At 38.3% G+C, this 21865-nt stretch overlaps 1 protein-coding gene across 1 annotated transcript in view; it reads right to left on the bottom strand.

Annotated features, from left to right (window-relative positions):
- The window catches only part of WDR49 (WD repeat domain 49), a 171909-nt gene that overhangs the window by 37891 nt on the left and 112153 nt on the right, over positions 1-21865 (bottom strand). Inside the window, exons 11-16 of the mRNA XM_015472863.3 lie at positions 16560-16690; positions 14400-14498; positions 12588-12752; positions 9703-9890; positions 8750-8947; positions 4818-4984 (exon numbers count right to left, since the gene is read on the bottom strand). Of these exons, the coding sequence (XP_015328349.2) occupies positions 4818-4984; positions 8750-8947; positions 9703-9890; positions 12588-12752; positions 14400-14498; positions 16560-16690 (948 nt within the window). The remainder of the gene's footprint in view (positions 1-4817; positions 4985-8749; positions 8948-9702; positions 9891-12587; positions 12753-14399; positions 14499-16559; positions 16691-21865) is intronic.

Here is a 21865-nt window from a genome sequence, read left to right as displayed (position 1 = left end):
TATAAATAATACTAAATATAAATTCCCTTCTAATAATAATATGGACTCTAGAACCTAATCATCTCGTATGTTTAAGAATCGGTAAGTGTGCCTTCTGTTTTATACAAATTTACTGAGAAATTAATGGAAATCTACATTTCATTTCTCAACTAATTCTTTTACCCTGGCTTCTAATAAATAATCCTTTCACCATAAATATTTTTTTAATGGTAGCCAAAGAAAAGTGTGTCAGATCATAGCAGACGGAGTGCTCTGGAGCACTCCAAAGACAGAGTGCTCTTTGTTGCCCTAGCATAAGAATAAAGATGGATTAGAGTGTGTTCAGATGGATAGGTCTGACTTACCAATAGAGTCATTCTAAAATGAAGAGTGGTTCAATAACAGAGAAGTCTATCTGTACAATGGTGAGTGTAGCCTATGGGATTTATTCAAGATACGGCTGGAATATGCTTCTCTTACGGCTGGATTGGGAATTAGTCTACCAGACATCAGATACCTCTTTCAAGTTTGTTACTGAATTATTAAAGATTAATAAACATGTGAAAATGTTTATTCTCACAAATAATTTAAAAGTCCAACTTAAAACACTGACAGTCTATCAGAGCAACAATTTTAAGACAATGACAACATGCAGTGTTCGTTCAGACACAGTCATTTCCCTTTCCTGCTGGTGGTAGAGCCCACACATCATTGGGACAGCAATTTAGCAAGACTCAGAGACCTTTAAAACTTTGACTCAACACCTCCGTTTCAAATAATTTATTCTAATGATGAATGTGGTCAGGTATTCCAACACGTATGCATGAAGGTATTTAAAGAAATGTTCCCAGTTAAAACTTGTAAACAGTTTAAATATTTAAAAGAAGAGAATGTTTAGAAAGCTACATGATAATTCTTAAGGAGTTGTCGTGAATATTGACATCTGGGGACACTCATATTAAATAACATGGAAATGTACTACCTGTATGTTTTTTAGGTTGTAAAACAGGTTACAAACTATGTGTACTACATCCTCACTTTTATAAAATGCATATTTGTTTAGCTGCATTAGCATGCTCGGAACAAGACCTGAAGAGTGAAATGCCTAAGTGTTAGCGGTGGTTTTGCTGTTAATGATTTCTTTTCATCTTTTTCGTCTTGCTTATTTGTATGTCCAATTTTTATCCTAATGGACATGTATTATTTTCATAATAAAGAAGTATTCTAAGGCTATATTGCCTAAATTATTCATTTTATCTGTAATTTATCTAGATTAGAATACTTTTGTGTGAGTCCAGAAACCAAATATTGCTATACATTAAGAAAAATGCATGTACACTGCGGTTTTCTTTCTCTATTTTATCTTTTTAGTCATTTTATTTTTTTCCCATTTTCTGATGGTAATATGACATTTGTAGAAACTATAGAAGGGAAAAATCTATTTCTTTGGGTCAATTGTTAACTAAGCATTAAAACTTCCTATTCTCTGTTAAACTCCATATTCATCTTCATTCATCTCCTCAGGTTTAAATTGAAGATGACGTTTTACCACCTACCTTCTTCTCACACATTATATCATAAAATATGTTAAGTCTATGGAAACCTGATGTTTATGTATAAGACAGAACATAATAAATGCAAAGATTTTATCCTAGAAAGAGACTCTTAGGAGTTAAGGTGAGAACATGGCTTTACATGATTTAATTTTTTCCTTCATTATTCCTGCTTCTTCTATTTCCTATTGGCTTTTTTTTTTTTTAACTTTACATAATTGTATTAGTTTTGCCAAATATCAAAATGAATCCGCCACAGGTATACATGTGTTCCCCATCCTGAACGGCTTTTTCTTTTTGTATCTCTATCTTTCTTATTTTTCCTCCCTCTCCATTTAAACATTTCCCCACCTGCATACATTCACCAAATGTGCTTTTCCCCTTTTAGTCTCTCTAAATTCTTTCATGTATTTACTTTTCATTCATACTTTTGCATATAGATGAGAACTGGCATGATTTCTCCTTGGATTTCCTGATCTGATTAGGAATAGGGCACATTCTTCAGAATAATATTTTCTTAGGTAAACGGTAATCTATAATCTCTTCAATACTGGATGAAGAGCACAAAAGATACTTTACATCTGACAGCTGTATTGCATTTTTAGGTTTTCTCCATAGGATTCATGAACATATTTCTGGGAGAAGTCAGGGCTGTACCTGCCAAGTCAATTCTAAGGATATGTTTTTTAATTTTTTTCTTCCCATTAGTTCAAAAATTTCAAAATTACTTTATTCTGTACTATCTCTTTACTACAAATTTTTAAAATTATGCCAACTACCCATTTGAATTAAAGGCAGAAATTTTAAAGACCACAGATATTTTGGGGTATATTGTCACTTGAAAAGATGCAGTAAACAGGGATAACTTCGATTTTTACTGCCAGAAACCTCTCCCAAGGCCCACAGAAATATATAACAAAGGTAAGAAGATCACTCTGCTGTAGTCTTATCTAATCTAGCAGATGCAAAGCTCTAGTTTTAAGAGAAATCTGTGAATTTAAGTATCTACACATCAGCACTAATTTTCAGAAGACAAGTGTCATGGGACAACAGGAAAGGAAATAAGATGAGACAGAAGTCCAAAAAGAAGTAAAGAGTTCAAGAGGCCAATTTTGAACTCTAAGGAAAGGTTGATTAAAGTTAAATGACTGAGATTGTCATAAGGAATGGGAAATTAGTATTTGGCTGAAATAAATAAGAATCTGTGGACATTTGGATTCAGTCTTCTGGAAGTGTCACAGAAAGAGAAATAATGATCAATCGGTGTTATCCTGGGGTAACTTTATTTCCTGATTAAGTTGGGCGGCTGGGTGGGGGCATTTTACCATACCCCAAGTTTTCCATTCTCAGTGTTCTATTCTTGTACAGGATCAGTCATGCTATGTTTCTAAACTGAAAGATTCTTCTGACTGAAAGCAAAATGCCACTTGACATTTTAGCAAGCCATAATTCAAGGAAATGGAAGAACAAATACCAAAGGGTAATTTAGTGTAACAGGATGTTTAAAAGGGAATTTTTTTTCCTCTACCTCCTTATCAACAGAGGTCCAAAAAGTCTGAAAGCAAAATAATTAATTAATTAGGAGGTAGACAGCATTCCCACATTTCAAACTGAGGTGCTAGATCAATTCCTTGTGCTTGCTCCCTTTGTCAAGAAGGTGGCTCCAAAACTGATCTTGTGATGCTCAGATCAACCACCACTCTAGGACAAAAAAAGACTAAGGATGCAGAAATTCTGAGAGAGATTTGCACTGGAGAGAGTCACAGGTAAGGACTGAGTCCCACCCTCATGGAAGAGGAAGGACTCTTCCTCTCAGTTTTAGCTTCCATTCACATAAGCCACGCAAAAAGCTAAACATATGCTGCCCAGGATAACCCTTAGAGGGACACAGTGAACCAGTGAATTAATATCTGAAAAAGTCTACTATGACTGAAACTGCCCCAGCGAGCAGGAGGAGAAGGAGTGACTGTCGAGTAGCTGGGGTGGCAAGGATGTGTGGGTTTCCTATTGGCCAAGCAGAAGTTAACCCAAGGGAAGTTATGCAAGAGGCAAGGCTGCCAGGGTGAGGAGACTGGAACAGAAAAACCCCAACTGGCGGGTCTGAGCCCCAAGAGTTTAGTCAAAGAGTGCATTAATTTAGAAAAGTGCAAGGCAGAGGTCTCTGGGTAGTGTCATCAGAGAATGCTCAACTTTACCCTCTAAATGTAAACTATGGACTTTAGTTAATAATAAAGTATCAATATTGGTTCATGGATTGTAACAAATGTACCACACTAACATTAGACACTGTATGGGCTGAGGGCAGAGTACGTATGAACTCTCTACTTTCTATGCAATTTTTCTATAGAGCTTAAAAAAGTAATATAGGCATGTGGTAATAGAAATGCCAACTGTATCAAAGAAAATACAATGAATAAAATTGTTTTCTAAAAAAAATGTTTAATACAAAAGATGAAATTACAAGACCATGAGTTATGAAGAATATAGAAAACAAATAAACCAAAAAAAAAAAAAATTAAAACTGCCTGGCGTTAGAGAGTTAGAGGAATGTAAGAATGGGATCCATCTGAGTGGCAGAAGAGATGAAATGGCTGAACAACAGGAAGGAAAGACTAGAAGTCAAAGAATGAGAGTAATGTTCAATATTCAAAGTTAAGCTCTTTGACCTTCTGTCACATAAACCTCTGTGAATGCAGGCATGCTCAGTCATGTCCAGCTTTTTGTGAATCTATAGACTGTAGCCTGCTAGGCTCCTGTGTCCATGGGATTCTCTAGACAAGCATACTGGACTGGGTTGCCATTTTCTACTCCAGGGATCTTCCCGACCTAGGGATTGAACCTTCGTCTCCTGCAGCTCTTGCGTTGAAAGCCAGATTCTTTACCACTGAAACACCTGGGAAGCCCACAAATCTCTGTGTGCCTTACCAAAACCAGAAGTAAAATCTGACATACATTCTAAGAGAGGTAGCTAGCTAGACAGACACGTACATACACACATACACACATATATTGCTTTTGAAGAAAAGGGTTAATTTCCAAAATTAGGTTGATGATGGAATAGACACAGAAGACTAGAAGACAGGATAGAAATCAATCATTACAAAGAGACAAGAAGTAAGAATCAGATATCAGCCTGAGAATATAAGCTCTCCCCCTGCCACACACACACACACATCTACCAATGATCACAATGTGAGCGAAATCTTGAGGTAGTTATTAGACATTCCACAGAGCATAGAAGGAACTGGGGGCCAATTTTACCCTTTACAGGTAAGATGTACTAACCTGTATGTTTTCTTATCAAGTAGCGAATGTTTTGATGGGTCTAAACATGATTCCTCCTTAGAAAATAAACGAATTTCCTTTATGCTTTTCTCTTGAATCTTATTTCCCATTAAATTAGTGTCTCTTTTAGGAACAGAAGAACAGTTTTCAAGTTGCCAATGCTTTTCCTAAAAAAAAAGAGAGAGAGAGAGATTTATTTTTATAAACTGTACTTTCCTTGAACATTTGGGCTTCCCACTTGGAGCTAATGGTAAAGAACCTGCCTACTAATACAGGAGACATAAGAGATGCAGGTTTGATCCCTGGGTCGGAAAGATCCTCTGGAGGAAGTCATAGCAACCACTCATCTTCTTGCCTAGAGAATCCCATGGACAGAGGAGACTGGTGGACTAAAGTCTATGGGGTAGCAAAGACTGGGACAGGAGTGAAGTGACTAAATGTGCTAGATTCTTTATTGAAATCCTCAGGACATCAAAAATGAAGGATATATGGCTCTTGTTCTCAAGGAGCTTATAGGCTTAAAAGGGAGATGGACCATACACATGTAAGTTTAATAACATTAGAAAGGGATGCATCATAAGAAGCAAACAGAAATTTTCTGAAGTTATAATTTGCCTTCTACCAGTTCACACTGCATCCACAGGAATGCCTCAGGGAACACAGCCTGTATGATGAGAGAACATTAGGGATCCCCAGCATATCTCACCTGCAACTGATCAACCTTTGTCAGAAGGATTTACAGAGTAGAATGCCTCCAGGGCCCAGGAATATAGTGTCAATGAATGATCAGGTCTCATATAGGATGATAAATAGTAAATTAAATTCAGCCTCAGTGTTCATAAACAAAAGGGAAAGAAAGATGGGACTACACTGACTTAGAGTAAGCCCATTTTCCATTAAGGGAGCCATAGCAACTCTCAGGGAATGACATATGTTCTTTTCCGAGAGAAGTAAGAAATACGGATCTTATATGAAAACTCATGTTCAAACATGGGAAACTTAAATTTTAAACACTGGGTAAATAAGCTCAATCAAAGTCACTGAGTATCAGAAGCATCAGCTGAGGAGCGGGCACCAGAACACAAGTTCTGCAGAGCACAACAGTGGTCAGTGCTGTGATGGACACTGAAGAAGCACACGAACCATCTCACTTCTTTTTATACCACAATCGTCTGACAGTTTCCTGGGATAAATGTATCTCCACAGATAAACATCCCCACTCCATCTCTCCAACTCTAGAAATAGACATAGCGCGCTACTTACGTTTAAAAATCTGACTTGAAAACCAACCTCAGATGAATAGCCATGTTGTAAAACTGATTCACAGTTGTTAAGGAAAAAAAAACTTCTTTTATGAAATATCCTGAACCACAATTACATGAAATTTTGAATACGTTAATCAAATTGAATGCAATCGGAAGATGAAGCCTTAATGAAGGAAATTAAAATACATGATTGCCTTTCCTTTTGTTTTTATAACTACTAGACCAAAATTAATTCAACTAAAAGACAAATGCAACATTCAAATATAGATCAAAGGTCACTATGCTATACAAATCAAGGTGGATCAGGAAAAAATTGTTCTGACCCTAGTCATATTTACACATGGAGTCTCTTCTTCTCTAAGTATTTCCATCTGCCTACCATATCTTTGTGTGAAAGCATGCCTCTGCTCAAACCATGAGAAGAACATTCACTGTTGCTTTTTTCCAGTTATCTACTAATTTCCTTTTTCTTCCTCCCCTCCTTTTGATGTCCCTCCCCTCCCACTGCCTCCTCTGGCCCTTGAAACTAGCAGCACCATATCCAAGAGCTTAATAAAAGTGAGCTCTCAAAAAAAAAAAAAAAAAATTAAAGCTCAGGCAGAAGGGACTAGAAAAGCCAGCTGTCCTCTGCTTTGCCAGCCTTTACTTTCTAAAACTACCCAGGCTCTAGTGGCTCTTTTCCTATGTTGAACAGAAGGGATAAAACCAAACTATTTTCACGGAGGCTTTTTGAGGCTAAAGTCCTTCGAAATACAAAAGACTTTACAAAACAACTAAAGAAGACGACCAAAGGCATACAAATGAACAGTTTTACTAGCATATATTTCTTAATCCTAATAAAATTTCCACAAAGATTGTGCTTTCTGGACACAGTTTTTGTGGCACCCATACCTAGAATAGTCCTATTTCTTGCTGTAGCATCATCTAAGGTCCATGGGATCCAGAGAGTCAGAAAAAACTGAGCATCTAACACACACACACACACACACACACACACACACATAAAAGGTACTTATACTCCAGACACCACCTGCCAGATGACTTTGTTTCTTTGCACCTCCTTTTACCAGAGCCCGTGTGGCGTGGCCTTGTAGCAATGTCAGGATTGCAGTAACTTCTAGAGCTGCCAGACAGCTTTTCAACTCCTTTCATGTTCAGAATGCCAGCCATACCCCACGTTGTCTCTCTCACCAGAACTGCCCACTCACCCATTTGCGTTCCCACTCACACACTCTTTTTGCTAAGAAAAGTCTAGCACTTGCCTTATTTACAGAGCAGAAAAGGCTATACAGCTCTTGGCTGTCACGTGGCAACTCCCACATTTCCCAGCCAATCCACCCACCAATTTACCATCATTTTCTGATTTACCACCACCCTCCATGTCTTCAGGGGCTGTACAGAACTGGGGCAGCACAGCTTGACATCCTCAAGCTGACTCCACAAAAGGAACAACAGACTTTGTCTCCCAGCATGAAGGGAACCGCCATACTCAGGGCATGAGAGCGGCATCCAAGGCTGCTGACTAGGACTAAGTCAACCAGCCAGACAGAAGCTGAAGTTCCAGGGTGAGCTCATACCACCATGTCTGAACAGTACTGGTTGAAATACAACAAACTGCTACATTGTCACCCAAACAAAAGGGACTAGGAACCGAGTACCCGTGAAAACAAACAGAAAAAAGAAATGTGAGACAATAAATATTTTCTTTCTTCCAAGACCTCTGGTTCCATTTTTTGGTAGGCTCGTATAAATCAGAGCTTAGTTTCACGGGAGGAAGAAATTAAAAACATGAGCTGTGAAATGACAGCTTGAATTCAAAGCCAAACTATACCACTTATTAGTGTCTGTGACCTCAGCAATTGATTTAAACTCTCTGTGCCTCTGTTTCCTCATATGTAAAATGGGAGCAATGAGCATTCCTCCCAAGGACAGGCAGTTACAAAGATTAAATGAAATATTTCATGTAGGGCTTCCACGTGGCAGTAGTGGTAGAGCACCCGCCTGCCAATGCAGGAGACGTAAGAGATGAGGGTTCAATCCCTGGGTCAAGAAGATCCCCTGGAGCAGGGCAGGACAACCCACTCCAGTATTTTTGCCTGGAGAATTTCACGGACAGAGGAGACTGGCGGGCTACAGTCCATGGAGTCACAAAGAGTCAGACACACCTGAAGCAACACAGCACGCCCTTAGAGACCTTAGAACAGGAAAAACTCAGAAAACATTAATGAATGCAATTTTGGCAGGAATAAATCAGACAATGAACACAAAAGATTTGTTTTTTTATTTCTGTATTTGATCACTGCCTGATTATTATCGGACTGTCACAGTCATCTATTTTATAATAATGCAGTACAATTATCCACACTGTATTTCTACTGAATTTTGAAACTGAAGAGATCCACTTATTTTGGAGGAGAAATTTTGCTCAGAAATCTTTACATATTTTAAGCTGCTTAGGTCCCCCATCTTTCCATGTCTCCAGTGTCCTCTACTTGATGGAACTGCCATGGTTAATAAGGGATGCCTGGAGCTATAGTTGCAGAAATGGAAGTCAGTTCTTTCATGACTAATGAACTTTACTAGATGATGGGATTCAAATGGAAACCAAGCCAAGTTCATACTAAATGTCAAGTAAATATTAGAATAGTAAAGAAGCAATATTTCTACCTGACCAAAGATCTGGACAGGAACACCACAGACATCAGTCGCACAAATGCTGCAGTCTGCAGAGGCAGAGAGAACCAGCGAGCGGCCGCCCGCCTCACACATCTCTAAGGAGCTTATCCAGTCTTCGTGAGGCCGGACGGATCTTATCAGAGCTGGGGCCTGTGTGAGTTTGTTCTTGCTGGAATTAAGACAGTACTCCTGAATGAAAAGACATGCCAGAATTCTAAAATGTCCAAATATGAAATGACTACAGTGATATACCACTTTAAAAAAAAAAAGTCTGATACAGAAATTGAACAAAGGTGCATTTGGGAATAGCAATCTGTGATACAAATGCAAAAGAAGAGCTCATGATAACAGAGGTTAGAAAAATGGTATTCACATTCAAGAAAATGTTTCTAACTGATTTGACTAACTTGAGAAGTAGACAGAAAGGAAGGACGGGGAATGGAAGGATGGAAAAATATAAGCAGTAAAGTCAGCTATTAGATAAAGTGGATGAACTTTATCATGTATAGGTAGTCACATATTATACAATTTTACAGCATTATTAGAAAATTGAGCAGGTAATCAGTGACACAAAAAATCCCAAATTCAGATGACAACAATGTTAGATAAAAGGCAGTACACTACTTAGATCATGTTTACTATCTCATTTAAAATGAGGCGTATCTTAACTATTTATTCTCAAACAATGCTGTAGAACCGTACTAACAATACTGCATTCCTAAATTGGGAGACTGACCTGACTATATTAATAGAGGATTTTCAATATTGAGAAAAATCTGTTTTTCTCCATAAATTAAAGAAGTCTCTGATCAATACATAAGTTTTCTTTAGACTACTGAATGTTTCTTCCTTTATCTAGAAACAGACAAGACCTGATTCATAATTATCTGAAACAAAAGACAATCAAAAATTATAATGATAATGTGAAAATTTTTTCAACATACCTCTATATTCCAGATTTTTAACCAGCCCTCCAGATCTCCTGTGGCGAGGTATCGATTTGATTTATCAGTAGACATAATAATAGAACCAACTCCACTATGAGCCAAAAATTCAGCCAAAAGTTGCTTCTTAAATGTATCCCAGAATCTGACATACCCAGATCCTCCACATGATACCAGGTTGGCTCCCCCTAATATATGAGAACACCTAATTAGGAAACTACAAACACAAGAAACAACTTTCTCCTCAGTTTCCTTGTTGAAAGCATATGGATGTTGGACAGGGGAGTAGCCCTGAGATCAATTCCCAGCACTCTGATTCTCTCAAATATACACTGGGAAAAGCCCAATGAAAGCTTCACTGGTTTGTGCTGAGTATTAAGTGAGGTAGGATACATAAGATGTTCTATAAAATCTAGTTACCACTCCTTCATTCATTATTTTGATATTATTTGGGTTTCAAAATTTTGATAAAATTGATCTGTTACTTCAGACATACTTGCAAAATATTAATTTCAACATTATGATAATATTCCAATTACAGAAAATCCATCTTTCTTAACTACCCATTGGACACATATACCAAAGTAGTAAAATTCCTCATGCACAGAGCTGGCTGTGCATATATGTATAGTTACAGTAGCACAGCTATGGGTTTCTCTATGCAGCCATATGCTTAGAAATCTACTTATGAGCTTGCTTTTTAATCTTTCATCAAGAATTCATTGCAAGTTCTTATGGAACACTTTTTTGGTTCACAGGCCTAGAACTAACCTTTTCATTTTCCATTTTTATACGCATGTAGAAGTACTTTACCTAAATTATTCTTCTGTGGCAAAGTTCCTATTATTATTTGATAAATCTGTAGATGACTTCCAATTTGCTTCACAAATGAGCTGCCTATTAACAATGATATCTGTTTAAGGTAGAAATAATGGTATGTAGCCGCTTCAGTGGAAACAATTTGGGAATACTGATAACATTAAGAAGAATTAGTGTTGAGGAAATGAGAGCAATTTCAGGATAACAGTTCATTTTGTGAGTGTAGATGCATTCTGGAAAATAGAAAGTTTTAGACTCTAACCATTTCAAGGTCTATTCTAAATTTTCCACAATGATTCTAGAACTCTATAAGGGTATACACCTTTATTGATTTTTAATGCAAAAAAATTTTACATGAAAATCATGCAGATTTTCTATCTTCAAATTGAATATGAGAAAGTGAATATGGAAAACAGGGTTCAGATATGTTTATTTCTTTTTTCAATCTTATTATACATATAGATCTAGATTTCTAACATTAAGGAAAAATACTTCTAAAATTAAACAATTATTTTTTCAGAAGAAAAGTATATGCATTGCTTTCAGAAGCAGATTTTTATTTTGGGAAGATGCAGGCTGCATCAATACCATGTTTACATCACCACTGAAGACAAAAAGGAAATTAAGCAAATAGTTATTTCATCTATTATAATATCAAATAACTGTGGTAAATCATATGTTAGCATGTATCTTAGAAGCAGCTCTAACCAGATTTATTCTGAAAAGAATGCACAGTTGGTATAGACACCCAAAGCATTACCTACTAACCCCCACCAAAAATATTAAGACAAAGAGCAGGCAGTTCTCATGACCTGGGATCAGCAATTAGCAGCAGCCATTTCAAATTTCACTATAGTTTCCAATCTCCGAGTTTCTCACTATTTTCTCCTAGCCCATGTTGATAACATGTGCCAGTGTGTTCATCTCAGATGCAACTCTTGTACCCCATGTAGGCTTTGGCTCATACATTTGGAGCATATTTCATGCTGTGCCCTGTGCTTGTGTACTTAGTTGCTCAGTCGTGTCCAACCCTTCGCAACCCTATGGACTGGAGCCCACCAGGCTTCTCTATCCATGGGATTTCCCAGGCAAGAATAACGGAGTGAGTAGCCATTCCCTTCTTCAGGGGTCTTCTCAACCTAGGGATTGAACCCTGATCTCCTGAATTGCAGGTGGATTCTTTACCATCTCAGCCACCAGGGAAGCCCATGCTGAGCCCTATACCTAACAAATCTCTATGCCATGGCTAGATTCAGTTCAGTTTAGTCACTCAGTCATGTCTGACTCTTTGCAGTCCCATGGACTGCAGCACGCCAGGCTTCCCTGTCCATCACCAACTCCCAGAGTTTGCTCAATCATGTCCATTGAGTCAGTGATGGCATCTAACCATCTCATCCTCTGTCATCCCCTTCTCCTCCCACCTTTAATCTTTCCCAGGATCAGGGTCTTTTCTAAGGAGTCAGTTCTTTGCATCAGGTGGCCAAAGTATTGGAGCTTCAGCTTCAACATCAGTCTTTCCAATGAATAGTCAGGGTTGATTTCCTTTAGGATGGACTGGTTTGATCTCCTTGCAGTCCAAGAGACTCTCAAGAGTCTTCTCCAATACCACAGTTCAAAAGCATCAGTTCTTTGGCACTCAGCTCTCTTTATAGTCCAACTCTCACATCTATACATGACGAATGGAAAAACCATAGTTTTGACTATATAGACCTTTGTCAGCAAAGTAACACCTCTGCTTTTTAATATGCTGTCTGGTTTGTCATAGCTTTTCTTCATTTCTGATTGTTGCCTAGAGTTTTTGTCTCTCTGATCCTGACATATACCACATGGTATAAATTTCTGGCAGAGTCTGGTCTAGCTTCTGCTCCTGGACCCATCCTCCTGAGCCTTAACCTTGTTGGCCGTGGCCTGTGACTTCTGTAATCTGGTCCTGACTGTTTGCTAGATGCAGTCAAATTCTACAAGACCTAGATCAAATTAGATTGAACTTTCTTTATGGTTCCCTGTCCCAACATTTTACAATGTATCAAAGCAGTCTATAGTCAAAATATAAATATGTATTTTACCTGTCTCTGTGATGTTTTTTCTTGCTTCAAGGAAGCAAAGCCTCATAACAGCATGATTGCATTCAGTGTCCATCTCAAAGGAACAGGCTCCCAGGGTAGCCTGGTCATAGGTGGGGTGGGTAGAGGGGCTCCTCCCAGCACCAAGAAGCTTTTGAGGCCCTGTATCTGAGATGGAGACAAGCCAGGTGACTTAATGAATAGAAGCATCTGCTCTTCAAACACTTAAGAAAAACAACAGGCCACCCCCATCACAATCTCTGATGACTCCAGCAAGTCTTACAATGGGCTTCCAGTCAACATCCATGGAGCCCCCTGCAGTTCACTTCCTCAACCTCAACTTCACAGACTGTTTGATCCCATTTTTGTTTCTCATACTGCATATAAGTTTATTGTGTTTTCTCTTGATATGAATTAATAGGGACTTCATTTTGTAGTCCCTGATAACATCTTAGAGATACTGATATGTTCAAGACAAATGTGATCCTAATATCATGCCACTTTCAACTTATTAATCATTAATATTAAGCTTGTAAATAATTTAATGAACTTGAGATATAATGACTATGTATTTAAATCATTTTTAAGCAATATTATTTGTTAGTGAGTTACCCTAAAAAGGATATCCTTAATGGTACTTCCATGATCTAATGATACCATCTTCATGTCACACTAATAAAAGCTGGGGATATTCATCTCAGAATCTATAAATAGTCTGAACATACTTATGAAAAATGTATACAGAGGTATCTTCAAACATTCAAAGCCAGAAATCTACAGCAATGTTTCTTGTGTCTTTTAAAAATTTGACATTATCTGCTTTTCTTTTCTATTTGTCTCTCTGTGTTTTTAATCACAGTCACAATTAAGTCTGCTGTGAGAACAAGACTATTCCCCTGAGGGCCGGTGTGGCAAAGAGGCAGAATTCCACTTTCTCCCTTGAGGATTCAAATGAACCCTAATGATGAGCTCTTTGTATTGAAAACATAAAGCAAGTCAGAGTTTCATGCCTGCAGCCAAGTAAACTCCAAATTTCTTGTTAGTTTTCTTCCTCCTAACAAATTACTCCCTCAGGTTTTCACACACACACACACACACACACACACACACACACGCAAAACCGTATCTGATGACCAGTCCTTTCCTAATCTAATTCAGTCTCTGTGAGTTTATCCAGTTGATACAACAGAACGTCACTGGGACATGAGGTATGACATATTCATTACCCAAATAAATTAGTCTAAGGAAAAACCTTTAGTATCTAAGGAAACTAAAATAAAATGTGAGAGGCAATTGTCAAGACATTTTGCTTAAGCATAAAATATTCATCTGCTCTGCTAAACTTCCATAAAATACAATATAATTCCATCTAATGCTTCACACAGGTTTCTAAAGCAAGAAATAATTTAAGATTTCCAGGTGGCATAATATTTAATACAAGCTCTAGACTAAGCCTGAGCAGCCTATCAAGTGAATACGAGTTCCCATTTTCCTACCAAGGAGTACCCAAGGTTCACTCAAAGGCAATTTGGCGAGGTTTATTGGCAAAAAATAAACTAGATAAAAATGAGAGTCCTGTTCCCCACCATCAGTAATTCAGAAGCGCTGATGTAGCATAAGGAAAAGGAACAGCCAGCCATGGAGAATTTGCTAAGCCAAGTAAATCTCAAGGTTCTTTTTAGTCACTTTGACAAGACAACGGTATCACTAATCCCTTGCGCTTACAGCCAATCATCTATAATTCAGAAGCAAGCTGCAGCAGGCCCATGCACAAACAACCAGGCCACATTATTTTAGTTTCAAACTTGCACTCACCCGATTTTGATTTTAGCAGCCTCTGATAATCAGGGTGAAGGACATAGTGAGCATTTTCTGTGCTGTTGTTCCACAGAACAATTTCTCCATCATAACTCCCTACAGGAGCCAAGACAGAGAATAGAAATTACCAGAAAGTTAGATAGAAAATATGAGCAACAACAATTAGAAGAAATCATTATCATAATAACTTACATGGAATCTGGCACTTTGTAAGTTTTCTCTGTATATTTGGAGACATGAATGAATAGTAATTACTACTGTTTTTACTAAACTTTAGAAATTGGAAACTTCACAAAATACCATTCAGTAAGTTTGATAGAGATTATTGTTATATCTTTTTTTATTTTGTGTTAAGAAAGCATTCAGAATAAAGGCTTTGTACTTCATCAGTTTGAGTCCTGGTTCTACCACCTACCAGCTGTGTAACCTTGGCAAGTTATTTAACTTTACTTGATGCCACAAGTTCCTCACCTAAAAAATGGGTTAATAAAGTTTTTGTCTGATAAATGAATTTATGCTCTGAAGAATGAAAAGCACCTACTGCCTAGAATATTACAAATACTGAAATAGTAATAATAACTACTATATTATTGGTTTATTATTGAGGGCAAACGAATTTTCCTTCTAAGTTTTGTTTCCTACATCTGTTCTTTTGTTGTGTGTGTTTTGTTTATTTTTTATATGTTCTTTATTGAATATTGCTTTCTCCAATCCTAGAACTTTCCCTACACAAGTCTTTTCATACTGTTCCATGCAGAAAACACAGAAAAGTCCAAACAGTGAGGCTAAGTCTGACCAAGCTGGTTTTAGAAGGAGCAGTGCATACCCAGACCACTGTTCTCAGCAGCCCCATGAGAAGAGCTCCCTAGTGAGCAGAGGGCCAACAGCAAGAGGAGAGCAAAAGACAAGAGCTGAGTGGTATGTACTGATGGTGTCCTTCTTGGGATTTGAAAAGAGAAGCGAGTAATGCCTACTGCACTCTGTATTGTCGCAGAGAGGCAACCTGTGTAACTCACAAACCGGCCAAAGATGATAAGCTTCCACGGGCTAGCTGTTCATGGGAACATCCACCTTCTCTTAACATTTTAAAATGCTTCACTTGCAAAGTGTTTGACCGAGCATGTTCACATAGGATTGAAGGAATGAAAGTGAATGAAGAGATCCTTTATTCCCCAGTTACAATGGTATTTTATGACACTTCAATATCAACTACACAGCGATATTGTTTTAATCACATTTCAGTATATGGTACGTGCTGCAGGGTAGACTTCCAGCAGCTTTAGAGCAAATTCAACTGCAGAGTTGGCCCTCCTGGAACTTCTGAAAACAAAATTCTAAGTGTAGATGAAGCAGAAAACCTCATATGATAACACTTTGTAGATATCCAAGTGTTCTTGGATATAAAAAGTATATTCTTTTCCTGTAATTTTTCATTCATCTTAATTAATGACATTTTTGGTCCTATAAAACAAATCAGGCTGTCAAAATACGAACTTTATAATTTCATGGTGCAATCTGTCTTTATAAATTGTTTTCTTTGGTTGGAAATAATTCAACAATTTCTGATCCTCTTTAATATGCCACATCAAAGTATGCCCATGGATCCTGTCAAGAGCTTGGATTTATAGACTTTTTGTGAGACCAGTCGTTAACCAACATTACTTAGAGTAAACTGTGCCAAGAGGGTGTTCCTGTTATGAAACATCTGAGTGCTTCAGAAATGTGATTTGTACCCAACAACCCTGAGGTTGCTCCTCAGAAAAGGACAATGAAAATGAAAGCTAGTATTTACTGACGGGATTATTGTAAGCACTGGATTAAACCCATACACAGATTATCTTATGTGATCCTCACTATAAACCAACATGCTGGTAAATTATTATTTGCCAGAGAAAATGGTATTTTAGAGTCAAAATAATTTGCTCAATATGAGGTAGTGGCAAGTTGTAGAACCAGGATCTGAAGCCCGGTAGCCAGGCTTCAGAGCTGGTGTTTGTAACCACTGTTGTACAGCCCTAGAAATAAGGACCAGATTTAGTTTAAAGTACAAGGACAGCTTCTTTAAGAAACCTGTTCATTTTGTAGTTGAGAAAAGGCTTTTTAAAAGTGAGGCAAAGGAAACTATACCACTGATTGTCAAGTGAACATTCAAGTAACCTGTAACAAGAGTTTGTGGAGGTGAAAATGCAGCACATAATATATCATCATGGTGTTGAATTCCTCCCTTCCATTCTTCAGGCTGGATGGAAAACTGATTGAAGTTCTGAGGTCGAAACACAGTAATAGACCTAGTGAAAAAAGGATATAGCATTTAGCCGTGGAAATAAAAGTGATATAGCTATGGAGTAGCCATCCCACAGTTGAATAGCGTGATTTGAGAAGTCTAAAAGATGATGCTGGGGACCTCCATGGTGGTCCAGTGGTTAAGACTCCACACTCCCAATGCAGAGGGCCTGGATTCCATTCCTGGTCAGTGAACTAGATTCCACATGTTGCAACTAAAGAATTTGCCTGCTTCAACTAAAAAATATCCCATGTGCCACAACAAAGATCGAAGATCCTGCAACTAAGATCTGGCACAGCCAAATAAATAAATATTTTTTAAAAAATAAAAAAAGATGATGCTATCCAAAACTTTATCCCTACTTGTCATCCATTATGCTAAATCCCAACACTGAACTTCCTTTTGAAGTCTCTCTTAAATTCCCTGGTAAATTATGAATATCAGAAGGTTAATCTTCCTTTCACAATCATTAATACCAAACATGTGTGCATTTATCAGATTAATCATCCACCACCAAGACCTTAAAAATAAAATGTCTCCAAAATGGAACCACAAAGAATTTCATGGCAGTAACAAGACAAAAGAGTAGAGTCTGTGAACAAATAATATTGGATAGTTTAGACAAAATCATTAAAGTTTCTTTTCATCAGTTCATCCAAGATATTTAACATGTTTATATTCCCTGTGGCATTTTCCAGACTTACTTGACCACAGAGTACTTTCTCATACGGCATCTTGAGCAACTGTTTGTGGAACACTTGAAAATGCAGCTTCAAAGGAATGGGATGGAGGACAGAGATGTTTTCAACAGAAAATTTTTTTAAAGGTCAGTATCCTGAGGCGTTACTGGTGAATTTGAGGACAGATCAGAAAGGACAGAGAATGAAATGCCTGATGCCTGGTTGAGGAGCTTAAAAATTACATACTGGAGGCATCAAGTTATAGGACCACCTTGTTTCCTCTTGATTGAACTCTGGCTACCAGCCTCTGGCAAGCCTCTCCCCACTTCTAGAGCCACACTCACTTCAAAGGGGCATTTGTAACCCCAGGCTTGGTGTCTCCACCCACATTCTGTCTTCACTTTTCTGAAACCTTGCTTCTGTTTCACTCACACTAAAGGTCTCCAATTGCCCTACCAACTCCTCACCCTCTGATGGATGAGTTTGTTCTGGAAACTCTTCTGTTGCCAAATGCCCTGCTTCTCTTCCTGTTCCCTGACCTGTCACTCCTTGTACTCTGTTGCCCCTTCCTTCTCTCTCTCTCACCTTTCCATATGGACACTGTTGACCATCATTCCTCCACTCCCCTCTCTCTGATCAAAAGGGCTTGTGCAGGGGTTTTGTAAACCATCAATTTTTGTATTGGTTTTTGTATTATTTTTGTATTGGTTTTTGTATTGTTTTTGTATTGGTTTTTGTATTGTTTTTGTATTATTTTTGTATTGGGTTTTTGCCGGGATCCAGCATATTGCATATTGAGTGCAGCACCTTCACAGCATGATCTTTCAGGATCTGGAATAGCTCAACTGGAAGTCTATCACTGCCAGGAGCCAGCGTGAGGAACTCCGCCCGTGGCAAAGGTCATGAGGAAGGAGGCTCGGCATACGCAAAGGCGGGATCGAGCCTCAGGAGTCCCCCTGGAAATTCTCGAGCATCTACCCCCAAACCAGAGTCTGCCTACTTTCTGCTTTGTGCTCTCACCTACACCTCTGACTTTACGGGGGCTGTCCCCCACTACCTCTCTCTGAAAAAAGAGTTAGCTTACAGCTCCAGTTAATAATTCCTGGGTGTGACAGTGTTTCAACCTACAAACTCCTTTGGAAATCCTCTAGCCTGCCTGAATAGGTTTTTCCGGCCACATGTGATTGCTCAGAGCCTCCCAACTGTAAGAGGCAGGAGATGTTCTAAACTGTCTAAACACAGATTCCTCTGAGTAGTTAAAAGATTGATTAGAAATTGTATTGGTGAAGGGTTTTTCACTTGTTGGGCCAATGTTTGCTGCTAAATCTCCATATCCCTTACCTACTGTGTCCTTGGCAGTGTATTGATTGATATAATGGGTGTATAGAAATGTAAGTAGTAGCCTCAATGTTTGTAACCTTGGACCCTTGAGTTAATTCTTTTTCTTGTTATAGCCCACCACACCTTTGCCCTATAGGAATGCAACTTTAATGCTTTTGGAGGGTGGCGCCTGACTAATCACCTTTAGAGAAAAATAAGTTTTCTGAAGAAAGGGTCTTAAAATGTTAACAGGCCTCCAGGCCAGAAGATGGTGCAAATCACCTAAACTTTTGCATATGATAAGTTTGCAGGAAGAAAGCCTGGCTTACTGCATGACTCTACCTACCCCTTCCCCCATTATCCTCTATACATAACTTAAGGTATAAAAACTACTTTGGAAAATAAAGTGTGGGCCTTGTTCACCGAAACTTGGTCTCCCCATGTCGTTCTTTCTTTCACTTTCTGGCTGAATTTTTCCTCTGAGGCGGGGAAGCTCGTCAAGCCTACTAATTTTGCCTGGGCTTCTAAGATCTGACCAGGGAGGCCTTAGTGTCTCCTCTCCTTCGGGAGAACGGAAGGACGCCTGCGGCCTTCACAGGTGACGTAAATTCCTTGCTTTGGAATTTTATTCAGCCTCTTTTCTTCACTGAATTTTCCTACTGAGCTATCCTTATTTCAGCCACTTTTCTCCACTGAATTTCCTCACTGAGCTATCCTCATTCTATTACTCTTTATATCTTTGATAAATATTTAAATAAATAGGTCGCGGATGCCGTCTCTCCTTCGAATACCCTGGATCAGCCGGGGCTGGACCCCGGCAGGTTTTATATTCACCACCAGTGAATTTCCAGTTCACTTCTATAAATGTGGTTCTTAAATCTATCTTCATTCATGACTTTTTCCAGTGTTGAGTTGTTCTCACTTGACAGCTGACAGTTCCATTATAGTTTCCATCAGCTAATATCAAAAATCTAAAATTTCTACCTTCCCTCCACAGGAGGACTCACTAAATTCTCAAAATTGGTTAATAGACCAGAATTCCAAATTCCTGCTTGTCTTTCTCTTCCTTAGTCAAATAAAATCCTCAGATTCTGCCTCTGTGATGTTATATATTCATTCCTCCTTTTTTATTTTGAATAATCAATGACAGCTTCTAGCTTAGCACTCACTAGCTCAAGGCTGAACAATTGTAAAGGACTCTTAACAAATTTCACTGTCTCTAGGCTACCCATCTCTGGTACATCCTTCATCCTGCTACCAGATTAATCATTTCATTCAGGAGCTCTTGATATACATTCATTCTACAAACATTTCTTGTTTTCTCCATGAAAGTCCCTGCTCATGGTGCTGTAGGGAACAGAACCTACAGAGCCTAACCCTATAGATGGGTAAGATTTGGAAGAGGAAGTCACTCCAAGCAGTGTGGGGAAACAACATAATCAAAAAGATAAGGCTAATACCCTGTTAAAAAATATTTCTTAGTTTTTCCATTTCTTACATGACAAAAATCAAATGTCTGGACCTATTATTTGAGACCCAATAATACTTGGATCCAATCAACTCTTTTAGCATTTTTCCCTTTATTCTTCTGTCCTTGGTTTTCAGAGTAAAATGTGAATGTTCAGTTAAATGTTTGACAGGGCTACTGGAAACCACAGGTAGAGCTGACACACCTTCCTAAGTGTTCATTTTACTCAAAGAGTTTGGGAGAAAATATTTTTATATTAAAATAAGAATACATGAATAAATGCAATAGAAAGCAAAATTCACCTGGATTTTATAGATAGAATACAAGGTTTCAAATAGATTCTCTCCTTGCAGGAGCTATTTTAAGCTGTTAGGAGTATCTAGAGGTTGTTTCTGAAGCACATCTCATGTTCAAGCCAATCAGTACTCATGTGTGTTTGTGCGTGTGTATGTGTGTGCATGTAGTTGCTCAGCCATGTCTGACTCTCTGCAACCCCGTGGACTGTATCCCACCACACTCCTCTGCCCATGGGATTTTCCAGGCAAAACTGCTGGAGCGGGTTACCATTTCCTCCTCCGGGGATCTTCCCGATCCAGGAATTGAACCTGCATCTCCTGCATCTTGTGCATTGGCAGGTGAATTCATTACCACCTGTGCCACTCGAGAAGACCTAAGCAATATTCTTACTGCTCTCTAAATATGCTTTGCATTTCTAGCTGCTTTGTTTTTATTCACAGTGGGATCTTCCATCCCTCTGTGGATTTCCTTCCACACACATACCCACACTACCTGTCTATACACCCATTCATTAAGTCCTATCTTGTTCTGTAGGCTTCCTTAATCAGTTCAGTTCAGTTCAGTCACTCAGTCGTTTCCGACTCTTTGCGACCCCATGAATTGCAGCACGCCAGGCCTCCCTGTCCATCACCAACTCCCGGAGTTCACTCAGACTCACGTCCATCGAGTCAGTGATGACATCCAGCCATCTCATCCTCTGTCGTCCCCTTCTCCTGCTGCCCCCAATCCCTCCCAGCATCAGAGTCTTTTCCAATGGGTCAATAACTAGTGTTGAAAGAAATATATCCCTCTTTTGATCTCTTACATAATTTACATTTTATTCACAACATTTAATTCATATTATATAGTCTCTGCTCCTCTGCTCTAATGTAAGTTCACAGAAAACAGGGATCGTGTTTTATTCTACAACCTTATCATAGTGACCTATACATATTAAGTAGCAATCATAGTGACCTACACATATTGAATATTCAATAAACATTTTCAAATGATCAGATGAAAAATTCTCTGCTCAGATGTTACCTCCATGGGGAAACCCTCCCTGACCACCCAAGCTAAAGACTTCCTTGAGTCTCTCATTCCTCACCTACATCATTTTGATTACATTATCATTATGTGATATTGGAATCTATATCTATTTGTCTGATTCTTTTCTGTATTTCCTACCATAAGTAAGCTCTAGGAGAGCAAAGTTTTTTTTTTCCTCTCAGCATCAGTAGTACCCAAAATAGTACCTAGAAAATAATAGGCATTTCATAAAAATTTGATGAATCAATATATGAATTATTCTACTTTTTAAATCAATCATCTAATATCAATGTTATTTTAATAATATTAATACAAGGTTTAGCAAGACAAGATAGTATAAGTAAGGTAATTTGCAGTTCTGAAATTGTCATGAATTTTGTAAGAG

This window comes from Bos taurus, chromosome 1, assembly GCF_002263795.3.
Source record: "Bos taurus isolate L1 Dominette 01449 registration number 42190680 breed Hereford chromosome 1, ARS-UCD2.0, whole genome shotgun sequence".
NCBI lineage: Eukaryota > Metazoa > Chordata > Mammalia > Artiodactyla > Bovidae > Bos > Bos taurus.
This window is presented reverse-complemented; position numbering and strand designations above follow the sequence as displayed.